The sequence below is a fragment of the Podarcis raffonei genome, chromosome 4 (genome assembly GCF_027172205.1).
Source record: "Podarcis raffonei isolate rPodRaf1 chromosome 4, rPodRaf1.pri, whole genome shotgun sequence".
Lineage (NCBI taxonomy): Eukaryota > Metazoa > Chordata > Lepidosauria > Squamata > Lacertidae > Podarcis > Podarcis raffonei.
Genome location: NC_070605.1, coordinates 9,645,537 through 9,663,120, shown reverse-complemented (window position 1 = coordinate 9,663,120; position 17,584 = coordinate 9,645,537). Strand labels below are relative to the sequence as shown.

Sequence of the window (17,584 nt, the reverse complement as noted above, 5' to 3'; positions counted from 1 at the left end):
TGCCATCGTGAGATTAGGAGTTCTTTAGCAATGTGCAGACGATAAATGTGAAAATGAAGGCGATTAAAACCGGGGCGGCACATCTGTACGAATTGGCCTCGGGGGAAGCAGAGGGACGTAGCAGCAGCAGCAGCAGAAACAAAGGGTTCATTGGAAGAAAAACAGAAGAAATGGGACAGGATTGGGGTCAAGGATTTAACGTGAACAATTTGAATATCTCCTCCCTTCTCATCTGTCTAGGTAGCTGTAGATGAGGCCACAGACTTAACCACCTCAGCCCTTGTCTCTGTCTGCAACATGATCCTTCATATGGGGCTGCCTTGAAGGGCTGTTAGGTTAAAACCATTATGAAGGGGAAGCGCTTTGTGGACTCTTGATATATACAAAAAAATATATGATATTAGAGGGTCAGCAGTCCAGTTCTGCAGCTGCTGGGATTTGCAACAGATAAAATTATGGCCGGGGGAAAACCAAATACCAGCCCCAAGGTTTTATGTTATAATAATAATAATAATAATAATAATAATAATAATAATAATAATTTATTATTTCTACCCCGCCCATCTGGCTGGGCCTCCCCAGCCACTCTGGGCGGCTTCCATAAAAACCAAAAATACAGTAAAATATCACACGTTAAAAACTTCCCTGAACAGGGCTGCCTTAAGATGTCTTCTGAATGTCAGGTAGTTGTTTATCGCTTTGACATCTGATGGGAGGGCGTTCCACAGGGCGGGCGCCACTACCGAGAAGGCCCTCTGCCTGGTTCCCTGTAGCTTTGCTTCTCGCAATGAGGGAACCGCAAGAAGGCCCTCGGCGCTGGACCTCAGCGTCCGGGCAGAATGATGGGGGTGGAGACGTTCCTTCAGGTATACTGGACCGAGGCAGCCTTTCCCAATTTGGTGCCCTCCAGTTATTTTAGACTGCAAAACCCATCAGCCCCCGTCGGCCTGGCTAATGGGCGATGGGAGTTGGAGTCTTTTGGAGGTGGGGATGAGGACAGAGATTCCTTCGGTTCACATTTCGATGCAAATCTATCTTAACTGGCACTTCTCCGAGCAGCAGGCAAAATGAAAGGCAGCTGTCTCTTGAAATTCAGCACCAAATTTTGCAATGGGAAGAGCAGATGCAAAAAAAAAGTGCTTATATTAAAAATGTTCAAAAAAAACCCCCTGCACTATATCGGAGGAAACTTGCTTGGAGAAATGTGTGCGAGAGGCAAAACGGCGTACAAAATGGTGCTCATTAAGTGCACCAATTGCACCAAAATGGTGCAAGAAGATGTGTGTGGACTTTCTGCGGCGGGGAAATGAAATGCCCAAACTGATGTGGAAATGGAGAAGAAGAGGAGTTTGGATTTGATATCCCGCTTTATCACTACCCAAAGGAGTCTCAAAGTGGCTAACAATCTCCTTTCCCTTCCTCCCCGACAACAAACACTCTGTGAGGTGAGTGGGGCTGAGAGACTTCAGAGAAGTGTGACTAGCCCAAGGTCACCCAGCAGCTGCATGTGGAGGAGCGGAGATGCGAACCCGGTTCACCAGATTACGAGTCCACTGCTCTTAACCACTACACCACGCTGGCTCTTGAGAGGGCTGCACTTAAGGTTGGAAGAATGAGAAACCAAAATTGTCCATCCCTATTGGGATGCTTTTGAATTATGGTGCTGGAGGAGACTCTTGAGAGTCCCATGGACTGCAAGAAGATCAAACCGATCCATTCTGAAGGAAATCATCCCTGAGTGCTCACTGGAAGGACAGATCCTGAAGCTGAGGCTCCAAGACTTTGGCCACCTCATGAGAAGAGAAGACTCCCTGGAAAAGACCCTGATGTTGGGAAAGATGGAGGGCACAAGGAGAAGGGATGACAGAGGACGAGATGGTTGGACAGTGTTCTTGAAGCTATGAACATGAGTCTGACCAAACTGCAGGAGGCAGTGGAAGACAAGAGTGCCTGGCGTGCTCTGGTCCAGGGGGTCACGAAGAGTTGGGCACGACTAAACGACTAAACAACAACAAATTGGGAGCGCCATCTCTCAAGGACCAGTTTTCAAAGGAGCAATAATACACGGGCCGTTGTTGCGTAGAGGAGGAAAAGGGGAGGGGGTCACCACTGGGGTCACCTGGTCCTGCTCCGGAGGATGGTCACGCAACCGTGGCAACTGGTGCAGCGCTGGAGCGGGGTCTCGGGTTCAACCATCCCAGTCTCTGCATCAAAAGAGAACACCTTGTCTGTGCCTTGCTCATTTTCGTCTGTGCCCCCCAGGATGTAGATTTTGCCAGAGCACACAGTGACGCCGCAGTTCTCCTGAAGGAAGAGGGGAAAGTCAGAAAGAGGAGAGGTCCGTATCCCCTCAGAAATCCACAAAAACCGCTCTCTCAGCTCAGCTGTTATTTGCTCAGCTTCTCCTTCTCTCTAACACCCAGCCCTTTAAACTTGCCCAAATCTCATGAGGCAAGGTGAGGTGGCAAAACCTACAGGGTCCAGTATACCTGAAGGAGCGTCGCCACCTCCATCGTTCTGCCCGGACGCTGAGGTCCAGTGCCGAGGGCCTTCTGGCAGTTCCCCACTGCGAGAAGCCAAGTTACAGGGAACCAGGCAGAGGGCCTTCTTGGTAGTGGCACCCGTCCTGTGGAACGCCCTCCCACCAGATGTCAAAGAGAACAACAACTACCAAACTTTTAGAAGACACCTGAAGGCAGCCCTGTTTAGGGAAGCTTTTAATGTTTAATAGGTTATTGTATTTTAGTGTTTTGTTGGAAGCCGTCCAGAGTGGCTGGGGAAATCCAGCCAGATGGGTGGGGTATAAATAATATATTATTATTATTATTATTATTATTATTATTATTATTATTATTATTATTATTTCAATACAGTGGTACCTCGGTTTAATAACAGCCCCGCTTATGAACAATTCAGTATACAAACTCCGCAAAACTGGAAGTAGTGTTCCGGTTAGCGAACTTTACCACTGTCTATGAACGGAAGCCGAATGGTGAAAGGGCACCGGCAGCGGGAGGCCTCATTAGGGAAAGTGTGTCTCAGTTTAAGAACGGCTTTGGTTTAAGAACGGATTGAGTTCGTAAACCGAGGTACCACTGTATAGATCATTCTTCCCTTCCTTGTTCCAAATGTAGATCTTCCCTCACCTGGTGGGAAGGAAGGAAGGACACCGCTTTGGGGTCTACTCAGGTGAAATGATCTCTGGCAGGCAAGCAAGGCCCGATAAGAAGTAATGACCCTCTGGCATTTTTATGTATGTTTATTTACAAAAAGACACACCCAGAGCACGGTTTCTCGCCTGCTTGCATTTACGATAGTTGGTCAGTCTGAATTTTCGCCGCTCCCACAGCGACGCCAAACTCCTGCCTTTCCCTTCCGTCGCCATCTGATCTTATCCAGATGCCTAGAACGGGGGCTGAGAAGTTGGCCTGCCCCTTCCTCCCCACTGTCACTCAACACAGATCTCTGCTTATCTGCTGATTGCCTAGCAACGCTCTGACTGCCTCCCGACTCTTCCTCTCCTTGAGATCTAACAGAGTCTTCCCCAGGAAGGGGGGTCAAATTGCCCTTGACGCTGTCAGCCAACTCTCATCTGCAGAGTCACTCCCTCATTTACTTAGTTCTATCTCTAGTCTAACTCATTCCCCTGCGCTCTGGGGGGCCACATTCCTGACATCAGGCACAAGGAGGTCTTGAGCCGGCCCCACCACATCTCATTTGATACCAGGATTGGACAACCACCTTCCTTGTGTTCTGAACAGAAGGGAGGAGCAGCATGAGAACGGGTCCTTTTCTGTGGTGGCTCCCCACTTGCGTAATTCTCTCCCCAGAAAGACTCATCTGGCCCCATCATTACATACATTTAGATGCCACGCGAAAACATTTACTTTCCACCAGTGGCCTTTGGCTTTTATTTTTTATTAAACTTTTTGGTTGGTTGGTTTATCTTGCAACCAGGGCAACTCAAAACAACTTACAAATCAATTTTTAAAAATTATTTATGGCCTCTTTTAGTGGGCAGGATGTTTGAATCCTGCCTTTCAAAAATACGAATGTGCTTTAGATTTTTCTGTGTTTTGTTTCATGCTGGTTTTAATGTATGTGTTGTTTATTTACTGCTGCCAGTTGCTTTGAGTTACATTTGTAAAAAAGAAAAAGCGACTAATCATTTTAGTGAATAATAATAGAAAATAAAATAATAAAATAGCTACTTCCTATGAGCAAGCAAGACAATAGCTAGCGTAGGCGCCTTTATCCCTACTGATGGGTGGTGAGGAGCCTGTTTTCATAGAATCATAGAGTTGGAAGAGACCACAAGGGCCATCAAGTCCAACCCCCTGCCAAGCAGGAAACACCATCAGAGCACTCCTGACTTATGGTTGTCAAGCCTCTGCTTAAAGACCTCCAAAGAAGGAGACTCCACCACACTCCTTGGCAGCAAATTCCACTGTCAAACAGCTCTTACTGTCAGGAAGTTCTTCCTAATGTTTAGGTGGAATCTTCTTTCCTGCAGTTTGGATCCATTGCTCCGTGTCCACTTCTCTGGAGCAGCAGAAAACAACCTTTCTCCTTCCTCTATGTGACATACTTTTATATATTTGAACATGGCTATCATATCACCCCTTAACCTCCTTTTCTCCAGGCTAAACATGCCCAGCTCCCTTAGCCGTTCCTCATAAGGCATCGTTTCCAGGCCTTTGACCATTTTGGTTGCCCTCCTCTGGACACGTTCCAGTTTGTCAGTGTCCTTCTTGAACTGTGGTGCCCAGAACTGGACACAGTACTCCAGGTGAGGTCTGACCAGAGCAGAATACAGTGGCACTATTACTTCCCTTGATCTAGATGCTATACTCCTATTGATGCAGCCCAGAATTGCATTGGCTTTTTTAGCTGCCGCGTCACACTGTTGGCTCATGTCAAGTTTGTGGTCAACCAAGACTCCTAGATCCTTTTCACATGTAGTGCTCTCAAGCCAGGTGTCACCCATCTTGTATTTGTGCCTCTCATTTTTTTTTGCCCAAGTGCAATACTTTACATTTTTCCCTGTTAAAATTCATCTTGTTTGTTTTGGCCCAGTTCTCCAATCTGTCAAGGTCGTTTTGAATGTTTTCACCATTCTGGGGTCCTGTCTCTTTTTTCTGCCCTTTTAGATGGGCACCCCATCTTGGAACTGGTGCCCACAGCAAATTCTCTAAGGGCCCAATGGCGTTCTCCTTACCAGAGGTCCCGAGAGGGACGCAACTTCAGCCCAGGTGTCCGTCTGGGGGCTGTAGCTGAAGATTTTACTCAGGAGCCCCCCAACAACATAAATCGAGTGATCCAAAGTGACGGCGCTGAGGCATCGCTGGCGGAAAGGGGCCGCCGACAGAAGGATCCACTTGTTTTCCTCTGGGTCATAGCACTGAACCTGGGGAAGCAACAACAACAACAATAATAAATTTTTATTTATATCCTGTCCTCCCCAGCTGAAGCTGGGCTCAGAGAACAGTAAAATAATACAGCATTCTAAAATCAATTCATTCTAAAATCAGTTCAAATCAAATTAATGGCAACCATTGGGCTAGAGTTCTGTCAGGATTACCAAAGGAGGGAGTCAGACTGTGCCTTGGCCAAAGGCCTGGTGGAACAGCTCTGTCTTGCAGGCCCTGCGGAAAGTTGTCAAGTCCTACAGGGCCCTAGATACGATACGATACGGTACAATATCGTTATTGTCATTGTCCCTTGCAGAACAATGAAATTGAAAACTACATAAAACTACATAAAAACTACATAAAACTACCACAAAACTACATAAAACTACATAAAAACTACATAAAGCATTCAAAAACCCCTAAAAACTGTAAAACCCCATTTTAAAATACACTATACTACAGAGACCCCTTATGCTGCGTTTATGCTAGTCTCTTGTGACAGAGCGTTCCACCAAATTGGGGCCATGGTCGAAAAAGCCCCGGCTCTGGTTGAGGCCAGCCCGGGACCTCCAAGACATTTTTGTTTGAAGACCGTAAGGTGAAACATACCAGGAGAGGCGGACAGCTGCAGAGGCTCAGTTTGCAAAAGTCCCCACAGCTCCCCAAAGGTTGACAACCCCAGCAGTACCTTATCTGTGTTGGCCCCGTCCTCCACGGCGCCCCCGATCACATACAGCTTGTCGAGACACGGCACCACGGCCGCCGAGCTCACTGCCTCGGGCAATGGCGCAACATCTGCCCAGCTGTTGGAAAAGGCGTCGTAGCATTCCACGCCGGCCAGGCGGCCAAAGCCGTCATAGCCGCCCACCGCGTAGATCTGTCGGCGAGAGATGGGGAGGATGCGATTCATCAGATCTCTGATCTTACCCAGATGCAGACGGGCTTCTAAACGGAGTGCGGGCAGAGCGAGAGGCAGCGTGGCACAGTGGTTAGAGTGCCGGACTAGGGTTCAAATTCCCCACTCGGCCGCAAAACCACCTTGGGCCAGCCTCAGTCGCTCAGCCCGACCTACTTTGCAGGGTTGTTGTGAAACGTAAAATAGTGCAAATTGTGTAAAAGAGTTTTGGCAAAGGGTATTTAAGGAGATGACAGAAATCGCTGGGTTAAAGCTGACCATTTTTTTAAAAATGGAAGTGCAGCTTGTAAATTTGCAAATAAATAAATAGAAAGGAAATACACAGGTGCAAGAACTGAAATATATGGAAGCAGGGCCGGATTTAGGTTTGATGAGGCCCTAAGCTACTGAAGGTAATGGGGCCCTTTATATGTCCAGCTGTCCTTTGTCAACAACAAAAATGTCACTTTTTTGTGTTGAATATATGCTATATGGCAATTTATGGACCTATTAGGTATCTCAAGCCATTTGCACACAACAAATAACCAGTCCATGCAGAATGTAGGCACCCTATATATAGAAAGGCACAAACCAGTGATATTTTAGGGAGCAGGTTAGCAGGCGGGGCCCATGACTTACATCCTTACATCCTAGGAGCCTACACAAAACATTGTTGCTGTATGTAAGTTTTATTTTATTTATTTTCTTATCTTACATTTTGGAAATGTAAATCCAGGGGTTTTTTCCTTTAAATTTTTTTGGGGCCTCCAAGAGAACAGAGTCTTAAGCTATAGCTTGCTTAGCTTATAGGCAAATCCAGAACTGAAATATACTCGGAGTCAAGTGTGGATTTCATGCTCTTTATTCAGCTCATAGTGGTGAGGAGGAATGGAAGTTTCCCCAGAATGTCTGCTTTATATACATTATTTACACAATGGGCCCCACGTGATTGGCTAATTCTGGGATACTCCTGTAGGCCAATCAGGTTGCGGATTCACTTCCACCCAGAGTTGGATTGGGTGGCTCCTGAATCCTATTGTTCTAGGACCAATCAGACTGCTGCATTCTGAATCCTATTGTGTTCGGGGTCAATTTCGTCCGGGGGGTCCGGCACACTTCCCTTGCGCAGCTCTGGTCTTCCCCCCGGGACCTTTGACTCAGCAGAGCGTAAAACACAGCGGAAGTAGAAGCTTGAACGTTCTTCGTGTGGTAATGACTCAGGCTGAAACGCAGCAGTCTCCTTATCTTTAAAGTCTTTATTTCTTAGCAAAACACAATAGCTATAAATCTCCTGCCTGGCGAGAGTTCGCCCATGTTGCTCCTTTCTCCATGGAGCTAAACACGCAGACTAAAAGCACACAGAGAAAACCACACCCTTTCCGTGTTCTATGCCCGCCCTCAGAATGTGAGGCGTCATCACTCAGAACTCTTAACCCTGTAAGTTCTGAGCCTCTCTTAACACCCCCTCTCGAATCACGTTCTGAGAGGACCTCTGAGTGTTCAACACCTTCCCCATTGCCTTCCGCCCCTTCCTGGCATCGTTGTTAGGCACCTGTTGAACCTCACAAACCTCAGGTTCGCACTGTGCGAAACCAACCCACGCATTTGTGACCTGAAACCTCTCAGGTGGAATTCCCTTTGTAGCCCGCGATGACCGCCTGGGCACAAACTGGGGTGCTCCTTTTGACCCACTGGGGCCAGCGTGTGCGTCTTCCTCATCAGAAGACTCCCCCTCTGACTTGACACTTCTGTGAGCTTTCTCCATTATGCGCACAGGAGATGAGGGCTCACTCTTGGACACTCCCTTAACAACCTGTGGAGACGCCCTACTCTGTTCAGGGACCTGGTCTCCACCAGCAGGTTCAGGCTCTGGCTCTCCTTCCTCCTCAGAGTCGGACAGACAATCTGAGACAGTGTCAGAGCGCACTTTGCGCCTTGCCCAACCATCCTGCTCAAAGAACTCAGCCTGTTTACTGACCAGAAGCTTGGTCTGATCACCTTCTGGGTATGCGAATCTCCACCCTTTTGTCGCAGGCTCATATCCACAGAAGATCATTTCCTGGTACTTTGGACCACCCTCTTGCTGCAACCACTTTGGTACAGGCACCATGGCCCTGCAACCAAACGAACGGAAGAAATGCACCTGTGGCTTCTGTCCGTTGAGCAAGAAATATGGGGTGTCACCTACCACTGCATTGTAGCACCTGTTCATCGAGAAATTGGCCGTTTTTACCGCCTCCCCCCAAAAACTGTGAGGCAAACCAGAGTCATCCAGTAGGATCTCGGATGCTCGAACCAGAGCTTTACTCCTAAGCTCTGCCACGCCACTCTCCTGAGGAGAAGTCACCTTGTGACGTATCCCCCTCTGGCGAAAGAAACCCTTTAGAGCAGACCCAGTGACCTCAGAACCACGGTCAAACTGGAAACCTTGCACCTTGGTGGAGAACCTCAGTTCCACCTCTGCAACCCAATCTTTGATCAGTTGCGTTGTCTCCTCCTTCGTTTTCAGCGTGAAAGCCCATGCGTTCCTAGTAAAATCATCTGTCAGCACCATCAGCCACTTGGCCTTGCCCAGACTTGGCTGTGGCATACCTAAAAGGTCTGCATGCACAAGCTCAAAAGGCCTTGTGGTTACTCTCTCTACCCTGGGATCACTAAATCCCTTGTTTCTGGCTTTTCTGCAAGCCTTGCAATTCAAAGGTTTACCACATTCTTTTACCTTGCAACCTTTGGTGCACTCTGATAACATCTGGACGTCCTCACAGGACCCATGTGACATCCTCTTGTGCCACACGCAAGCACACGACACATGAGTGTGATCAGTGGCTTTCCCAGCATTCCCCTCACCCTCCAGTGGTGTTTCCAAAACAAAGAGGTTGTTTTGATTTTTCTCAACACTTACGAGCTCCTTTCCATCTCTGGAAATTGTACAAACATCTTTTTCAAAACTCACTGAATATCCCTCCTGTAAAAGACACGGTACAGATAGCAGGCAATGTTTTATCTCAGGGAGAACATAAACCTTCAATTCAGCCTGCAAGAAAGAGACAAACATGTTAGAAACATGGGTTACACGTCCCTGTGAACCTGTAGCAAATTTAACTGTTTTCTCAGTTGAAACAGCCTTGCAGTTCCACATTTGTCCATCAGGTGGCGCTGTGACCAGATGGGCATTCGCAGCCGAGTCAACAACCCAACGTAGGACTCTCCCCCCTCTGGAGTTGTCCTTCTTTGTTGCCTTAGCAACTGACTTCCTGCTGCCCCCGACCTTGGGGCTCTCGCTGCAGGTGGTGTTGTCCAAAATAGCCATCGAAGCAGTCAGCTGATAAGCTTTCTCACGCCTGCTCCCTCTGTTGCCATGGAAACCCGGCTGGTTCCCATGGGAAGCGACCTTGAACATATCCTGCCCTGGCTCCTTTGCTCTCTGTGGGCAGTTGCGTCGCAGGTGTTCAGCCGAGGCACAAACAAAACATCGCCTAGTGGAAAACTTTGCAAACTTGCCTTTGGACGTCAGTGCCCCCCCACTCTTGCCAGCAGCACTCCTCCTTGAGGCTTCTCTTCGAGGCTTGGGGACGTGGCTTTTGGCTTCCAGCTCTGTGGTTTCTCTGCAAACCTTCTCCAGCTCCTGCCAAACAGCCTTGGCACTCTCCAGACCCTTGGACTGGCCTTTCTGGCCTGCACCCCCAAACTTGGGTGCACAGCCTCCAGAGGAACAGCTAGCCACTGCTTTCCTCTTCCCAGCTTCCAGCAGCTTTCCAGCACACGGCTGCCTGTCTCTCTGGCGTGTCAAAGCATCGCAGCAGCTTTTAGACACGGCTCCAGTCCACTTTGGGCTTCCAGGGCGTCCCACAGCCCCTCCTTGACTCTCTGGGCGTTCCCCAGCTTCTGTGCAGCTCTTGGCCCCCTCTGGGCGTCCCTCAGGCTGGCGTCTAGCCCCCTCTGGTCTGGCTCCCACTCTCTTCAGTGCCTGCCAACCGACCCAGGGCTCCTTCCCGTCTGCCTCTTCAAAAGGGACTGCACGCGATTCATGGCTGTCTGCCATCTCTCCCCCGGGGGCCCAGCCTACTCACGAGTACCTCCCGGTCCGGCAGATCCTTCCCAGCGAGCTCCTCCCGGCTGGCTCCAGTTACTCCTTAGCTGGCCTTTGGCTGCTCCTCAGCCGATTCTGCCTGCAGTCTCTCTTTCCCAGCGTCTCATCGGCTGGCCTCCGGCTGCAGCCTCCTCACACGCACGAACGTTGCTTATCTTTATTGCTGACCTCCATAACCTGTTCGGGGTCAATTTTGTCCAGGGGGTCCGGCACACTTCCCTTGCGCAGCTCTGGTCTTCCCCCCGGGACCTTTGACTCAGCAGAGCGTAAAACACAGCGGAAGTAGAAGCTTGAACGTTCTTCGTGTGGTAATGACTCAGGCTGAAACGCAGCAGTCTCCTTATCTTTAAAGTCTTTATTCCTTAGCAAAACACAATAGCTATAAATCTCCTGCCTGGCGAGAGTTCGCCCATGTTGCTCCTTTCTCCATGGAGCTAAACACGCAGACTAAAAGCACACAGAGAAAACCACACCCTTTCCGTGTTCTATGCCCGCCCTCAGAATGTGAGGCGTCATCACTCAGAACTCTTAACCCTGTAAGTTCTGAGCCTCTCTTAACATATTGTTCTAGGACCAATCAGACTGCTGCCTTTTGGATCCTTTTCAATTCAGTACATAACAAGCCCTGAAGCCGCTGAGCCTGGGGCGTGGTGGTAGGGCAATGATGAGTGGTCAGAGGGGAAAGAGGGAGAAGACTGGGAGGAAGAGGTGTCGGAAGATGGAGAGAGAACAGGGCTTAGTGAGCGGGGAGAGTCGGTGGCAGAGAGGCGGCCAGAAACAGAGGAAGAAGCTGAAGCAGGAGAGGAGAGGCAGAGATGGGTCAGGTTGGGGAATAGTAACAAATGCCTCTCCCTCCTGCGGCCACGACACACCCCACCAATCACAAAGCAAAGAGAAGTCTGTACCTTTCCCTGGAGGGTGGCCATCTTGTGCCTCCACCGCCCTTTCTGCAAACAGGCGACCCTCATCCAGACGTTCAGCTGGGAGCTCAGCACCCAGACATCTCTGCCGTTCAGGTGGCCTCCTGCAAAAGCAGACACGGAGCAGCCACATAACACAGGAGCCAAAGGGCTTAAGGCCACAGAAAGAAGGAGCCGGGTTCAACGTTGGGGGAAGGGGGCGGCAGTCAAAGAGGGGGAAGCCAAGAAGGGCTACCAAACTCTTTGTTCCTTCATCTTCCACCATGGAAACTCTAAAAGTAAAGATGTCTAAGCTAAATGTTCCAAGCCCAGACCATGTGGCTTAAGGAAGTCATCTTTGTGTTTCTATACAAACAATTTAGAAGCACTGAACATTTTGTAACCGAAGTGATACTGCCTGCCTTTTCTTGCCGCTGTGCGGGAAAGCTCATGAATCCGACCTTTGAAAAATTTGTAAGTAAATCATTTTAAACTGACCAAATGTGTGGTCTCTTTCTCTGCTGAGGGAAGTGGGGGATTTTGGAAGAAACTTAGAAGGGGATACTGGGCCCTTGGCTCTTTCTCATGACACATACAGAAAGGCAGTGTGGTGTAGTGGTTAGAGTGTCGGGTTGAGTGTTACGAAAAAGGAGCAATGCAGCAGCGTGCTCCAGGTGGCTGGAAAGCCAAACAGGATGTTGATGTTTGGGACTGTACCGTGGGAACAAAGGAACAGTCTATTCACACCACTGAGCACCGGATGTTACCTCAGAGTGTCATCTGACCTGTACTGGAAGTACATGGGAGGAGTTTTTCTCTCTCTGCTGTTGGTGTTAAGAGAGTGCAGACACGTTTCTCTGTACTGCTGGAAGGACAGAAATAAAGGCATGCAAATACATTTCTGTCTGTCTCTCTCCCCTCCCTGGGGATGGCAGGGGAGGAGTGGTGTGTTCTTCTCACGTTAGAGGAGGATCGCCGATTGAGATCTCGCCTGATCTTGCCGGGAGTCGCAGACAGGGAGGTCAACAAGGAACTCAAGCCGGGTGCCTGGAGAGTGGCCAATTCCTCTGACAAGGCTTGATTCCTACACTGGGAGACGGGAATTCTAGTCTCCGCTCAGCCATGGACCTCCCCGGGTGACCTTGGGCCAGTTGCTACCTCTCAGCCTAATCTACCTCACAGGGTCGCTGTGGGGATCAAATGAGGAGGGAGAGAACCATGTGTGCCATTTTGAGCTCCTTGGGGGAAAGGGCAGAATAGAAATGCAATTAATTAATCAATCCATCAGTCATGCAATGGTCTTCTCCATCTCCTCCCAATGAAGGGAGGAGGCTATTTCTGCAGGGGTTGGACTAGATGACCCTTGGGGTCCCAACTCTACGATTCTATGATTTTATGCAGCCATCTCACCTGAGATGTAGACATCATTCTTCAAGGTGCAGGCAGCAAACTCTGACTTGGTATATCCAGGGACACTGGATAGTGGCTTCCATTGTTTGCTCTCGGGGTGGAAGATATCCACAAAAGGAAGCTTCAAGGACCCTTTCTTGCCACAGCCTCCAATCACAATGATCATCTCTGCTAACTCCATGTATCTGGGATAAGAAAAGAAATTTGTTAGTCTTAGGGGACAGCAAGACCCTTTTGGCAACACAACACGACCCACATCCTTATAAAAGTGGGTTATCTCTCGCTTTGAATACTGCAATGCGCTCTATGTGGGGCTACCTTTGAAGGTGACCCAGAAACTACAACTAATCCAGAATGCGGCAGCTAGACTGGTGACTGGGAGTGGCCGCCGGGACCACATAACACCGGTCTTGAAAGACCTACATTGGCTCCCAGTACGTTTCCGAGCACAGTTCAAAGTGTTGGTGCTGACCTTGAAAGCCCTAAACGGCCTCGGTCCAGTATACCTGAAGGAGCGTCTCCATCCCCATCGTTCTGCCCGGAAACTAAGGTCCAGCTCCAAGGGCCTTCTGGCGGTTCCCTTGCTGCAAGAAGCCAAGTTACAGGGAACCAGGCAGAGGGCCTTCTCGGTGGTGGCACCCGCCCTGTGGAACGCCCTCCCACCAGATGTCAAAGAGATAAACAACTACCTGACATTTAGAAGACATCTAAAGGCAGCCCTGTTTAGGGAAGCTTTTAATGTTTAACAGACCACTGTATTTTAATACTTTGTTGGAAGCCACCCAGAGTGGCTGGGGAGACCCAGCCAGATGGGTGGGGTATAAATAATAAATTATTATTATTATTATTATTATTATTATTTGGATTATTATAAAAAATGCAGGAGGAAAGGACTAACAAAAGGATCCACAAAGGGGAGGAGGGAAGTTTATATATATTGCCAGATCAAAAATTATGGAACCGGTATCACAATATGGACTTCAAACCGGTTTGGGACAATATATCGATAGATTGCCCAGCCCTAGTAGCAAACTTTTCTCTCTCTTTTTACCTTCTGGGTCTAGACCGCCGAGAGCTGACCTCGCTGCCTTGGATGTAATACTTGCGGGCTTCTAGCAGCAAAGGGATGCACTCCTTGGATTCCTGGATGAGCTTGTCCGTCTCCACCTTCTCTAGAAAATAAACAGGGTCTAGCAGGGGGAGCCTCACGTGCTGGAGCAAATCCTTCAGGGCTCCCTTCCTGGCAACCACGTCGTGGTTCACCCACCGCATCACTGCCTCGAAGACGGCTTCCTCCTTGGGGATAGCCAGGTGATCACTTGACAGACAGCTCACCAGCTCCTTGGCATCCAGCTCCAGGAACTCCTTGTGGTGAGAGACCTCCACAAAGCCCTCCAGAAGACACTTCTTGCTCCTCTCGGTCAGAGATGGGATGGAAAAAGAGTTGGCGACCTTCAAGATGCCCAGACAGTTGTGAGGATGCAGCTGACCTCCCAAGAAGGCAACACAGGCGTCCTTGAGCCTTGGGATTTGGAGAAAGCTGGACAGCTCCAGCAGGTCTTCCACGTTGTCCTCCTGGATGAGGATGTCCCCGCCGTAGATGTAGTCCAGGACGAGGCGCATGCTGGGAGCAGAGACCTCGTGGAGATGGACGGTGCCTTGGCGGCCTTCCTTCGCGCCCCCGGCAAACAGAGCCCGGAAGTAGGTGCTGCTGGCGGATAAGGCAGCCCGGTGGCAAGGGAATTCCTGCCCGCCCATGGTGAGAACCACGTCGGTGAAGATGCCATCCAGCCGGTAGGAGTTGAGAGTCTGGAGGATCTGCTCAGCGTGGCGAGACCCACTGCAGAGTTTCGCGTGGAGGTTTCCGCTGCCTTGGCCCAGAGAGGCAGGGTGATCGCTGACGCCCGTTCTGGATTGGGACTCTCGTTTCATCCCGATTCAGGGCATGAAAAAGTTGGATTGCTTTTAATAGTGTGTTTTAATGCTGCGATCCTTCCCGGGACCTTGAAGGATGGAAGAAGAAGGAGGAGGAGGAGGAAAGAGGAAGGAGGAGGAGGAGGAGGAGGAGGAGGAGGAGGAGGAGGAGGAGTAAAGAAGAAGAAGAAGGAAATAAGAAGAAGATGAAGGAAAGAAGAAGAAGGGAAGAAGAAGAAGTAGAAGGAAAGAAGAAGAAGGAAAGAAGAAGAAGGAAAGAAGAAGGAGGAGGAAATAAGAAGAAGATGAAGGAAAGAAGAAGAAGGGAAGAAGAAGAAGTAGAAGGAAAGAAGAAGAAGGAAAGAAGAAGAAGGAGGAAAGAAGAAGAAGAAGAAGAAGGAAAGAAGAAGAAGGAAAGAAGGAGGAGGAGGAGGAGGAGGAGGAAGAGGAGGAAAGAAGAAGAAGAAGAAGAAGGAAAGAAGGAAAGAAGAAGAAGGAAAGAAGAAGAAGAAGGAAAGAAGGAAAGAAGAAGAAGAAGGAAAGAAGAAGAAGGAAAGAAGGAAAGAAGAAGGAGGAAAGAAGAAGAAGAAGAAGGAAAGAAGGAGGAGGAGGAGGAGGAGGAGGAGGAGGAGGAAAGAAGGAGGAGGAGGAGGAGGAGGAAAGAAGGAGGAGGAGGAGGAGGAAAGAAGAAGAAGAAGGAAAGAAGAAGAAGGAGGAGGAGGAAAGAAGAAGAAGAAGGAAAGAAGAAGAAGAAGAAGAAGAAGAAGAAGAAGAAGAAGAAGAAGAAGAAGAAGAAAAGAAGGAAGGAAGAAGAAGAAAAGAAGAAGATGAAGAAGGAAAGAAGAAGAAGAAGGAAAGAAGGAGGAGGAGGAGGAGGAGGAGGAGGAAAGAAGAAGGAGGAGGAGGAGGAAAGAAGAAGAAGAAGGAAAGAAGAAGAAGGAGGAGGAGGAAAGAAGAAGAAGAAGGAAAGAAGAAGAAGAAGAAGAAGAAGAAGAAGAAGAAGAAGAAGAAGAAGGAAAGAAGAAGGAAAGAAGAAGAAGAAGGAAAGAAGGAAAGAAGAAGAAGAAGGAAAGAAGAAGAAGAAGAAGGAAAGAAGGAAAGAAGAAGGAAAGAAGAAGAAGAAGGAAAGAAGGAAAGAAGAAGAAGAAGGAAAGAAGAAGAAGAAGAAGGAAAGAAGGAAAGAAGAAGAAGGAAAGAAGAAGAAGAAGGAAAGAAGAAGACGGAAAGAAGGAGGAGGAGGAGGAGGAGGAGGAAAGAAGAAGAAGAAGAAGGAAAGGAGGAAATAAGAAGGAAAGAAGAAGAAGAAGAAGAAGAAGAAGAAGAAGAAGAAGAAGAAGAAGAAGAAGAAGAAGAAGAAGAAGGAAAGAAGAAGAAGAAGAAGAAGAAGAAGAAGAAGAAGAAGAAGAAGAAGAAGAAGGAGGAGGAGGAGGAGGAGGAGGAGGAGGTGGAGGAGGAGGAGGAGGAGGAGGAGGAGGAGGAGGAGGAGGAAAGAAGGAAAGAAAGAGGAGGAGGGGGAGGAGAGAGAAGAGGAGAAGGAGAAGGAGAAGGAGAAGTAATGGTGATGCTTGTAGTTTAATGGAGATGCATATTAATTAATAATAATAATATATTACAGTGGACGCTCGGGTTGTGAACATGATCCGTGCGGGGTACACGTTCTCAACACACAGTGTTCGCAGCCCGCGTCTGTGCACGCATGGGTTGCGATTCGGTACATTCGCGAAGTACGATTTAGCGCTTCTGTGCATGTGTGACTGCCAAAACCCGGAAGCAACCCGTTCCAGTACTTCTGGGTTTCGGCTGTCCACAACCAGAAAAAACACAACCTGAAGCGGCTGTAACCCAAGGTATGACTGTATTTATATCCCAGCCACTCTGGATGGCTCCCAACAGAATATTAAAAACACGCTAAAACATTTGAAAACATTGCCTACCTAAAAGTTTACTTTTAAAACCATGAGGAATACGAACTTGCTTATGATCTGGAATTGTGCTTCTTCATGACAGAGCGTAGTTCCAGGGTATTTTGTAGGCTGGGAGAATGATGGCTGGCAGTACAGGGGAGCCTAAAGGGGCATGAGGGAACTTTCCTCCGCAAACCTTTAAATTCTCCTCTGCCCAATGCCAAACAGTTTATACTCAAACTTCTGCCAAAATTTCACCAAAAGTTCAACTTGGTGTACTTTCCATCTATCTTTAACTACAATAGCCCATTATTTACAAAGCAAGCCTTTTTCTGGCCCCAGTCTGCCCCATGGTTCTTACAGTCACATGTAAGGTACAAGGTAAAGGACTCCTGGACTGTTAAGTCCAGGCAAAGGCGACTATGGGGTTACGGCGCTCATCTCGCTTTCAGGCCGAGGGAGCCGGCGTTTGTCCACAGACAGCTTCCCGGGTCATGTGGCCAGCAGGACTAAACCACTACTGGCGCACGAAGGCTGTGACGAGTGCCAGAGCACGTGGAAACACCGTTTACCTTCCCGCTGCAAAGGTACCTATTTATCTACTTGCACTGGTGTGCTTTCGAACTGCTAGGTTGGCAGGAGCTGGGACAGAGCAACGGGAGCTCATTCCATCACCGGGATTCGAACCGCAGACCTTCTGATCGGCAAGCTCAAGAGGCTCAGTGGTTTAGACCACAGCGCCACCTGCGTCCCCCCAGTCGCATGTACCCCTTGTTGTTATCATTGTTCCATTTGCTCTCCAATGAACCTTATAGCTGGCAAGATCTGAGCAGGATACCATGGACAAGGAACATTCTTTCTTCCCTCAATCCAGGAATAGGGTTTTTTCCCCATCCCACCTTCCATCTCCTGAGCTCATACACCAAGAAGGAGAAGAGGAGCTGGATATTTCATTGAGAGCTAGCAGCAAAGAAAGTTCAAACCCTTGGTTTCCCCATTGTGCATGTTATGTACTGAGTTGAATAGGATCCAAACTGCAGCAGTCTGATTGTTCCTAGAAC

At 48.7% G+C, this 17,584-nt stretch overlaps 1 protein-coding gene across 1 annotated transcript; it reads right to left on the bottom strand.

Annotated features, from left to right (window-relative positions):
• Positions 1–1,685: 1,685 nt before the first annotated feature.
• Positions 1,686–14,690, bottom strand: KLHL35 (kelch like family member 35). The gene is made up of 6 exons (XM_053385248.1): positions 13,757–14,690; positions 12,706–12,890; positions 11,302–11,420; positions 6,100–6,288; positions 5,219–5,407; positions 1,686–2,304 (listed from the first exon to the last, which is right to left on the bottom strand). The coding sequence occupies exons 1-6, from the start codon at positions 14,635–14,637 to the stop codon at positions 2,116–2,118; spliced, it is 1,752 nt and encodes a 583-aa protein (XP_053241223.1). The 5' UTR covers positions 14,638–14,690; the 3' UTR covers positions 1,686–2,115.
• Positions 14,691–17,584: the final 2,894 nt, after the last annotated feature.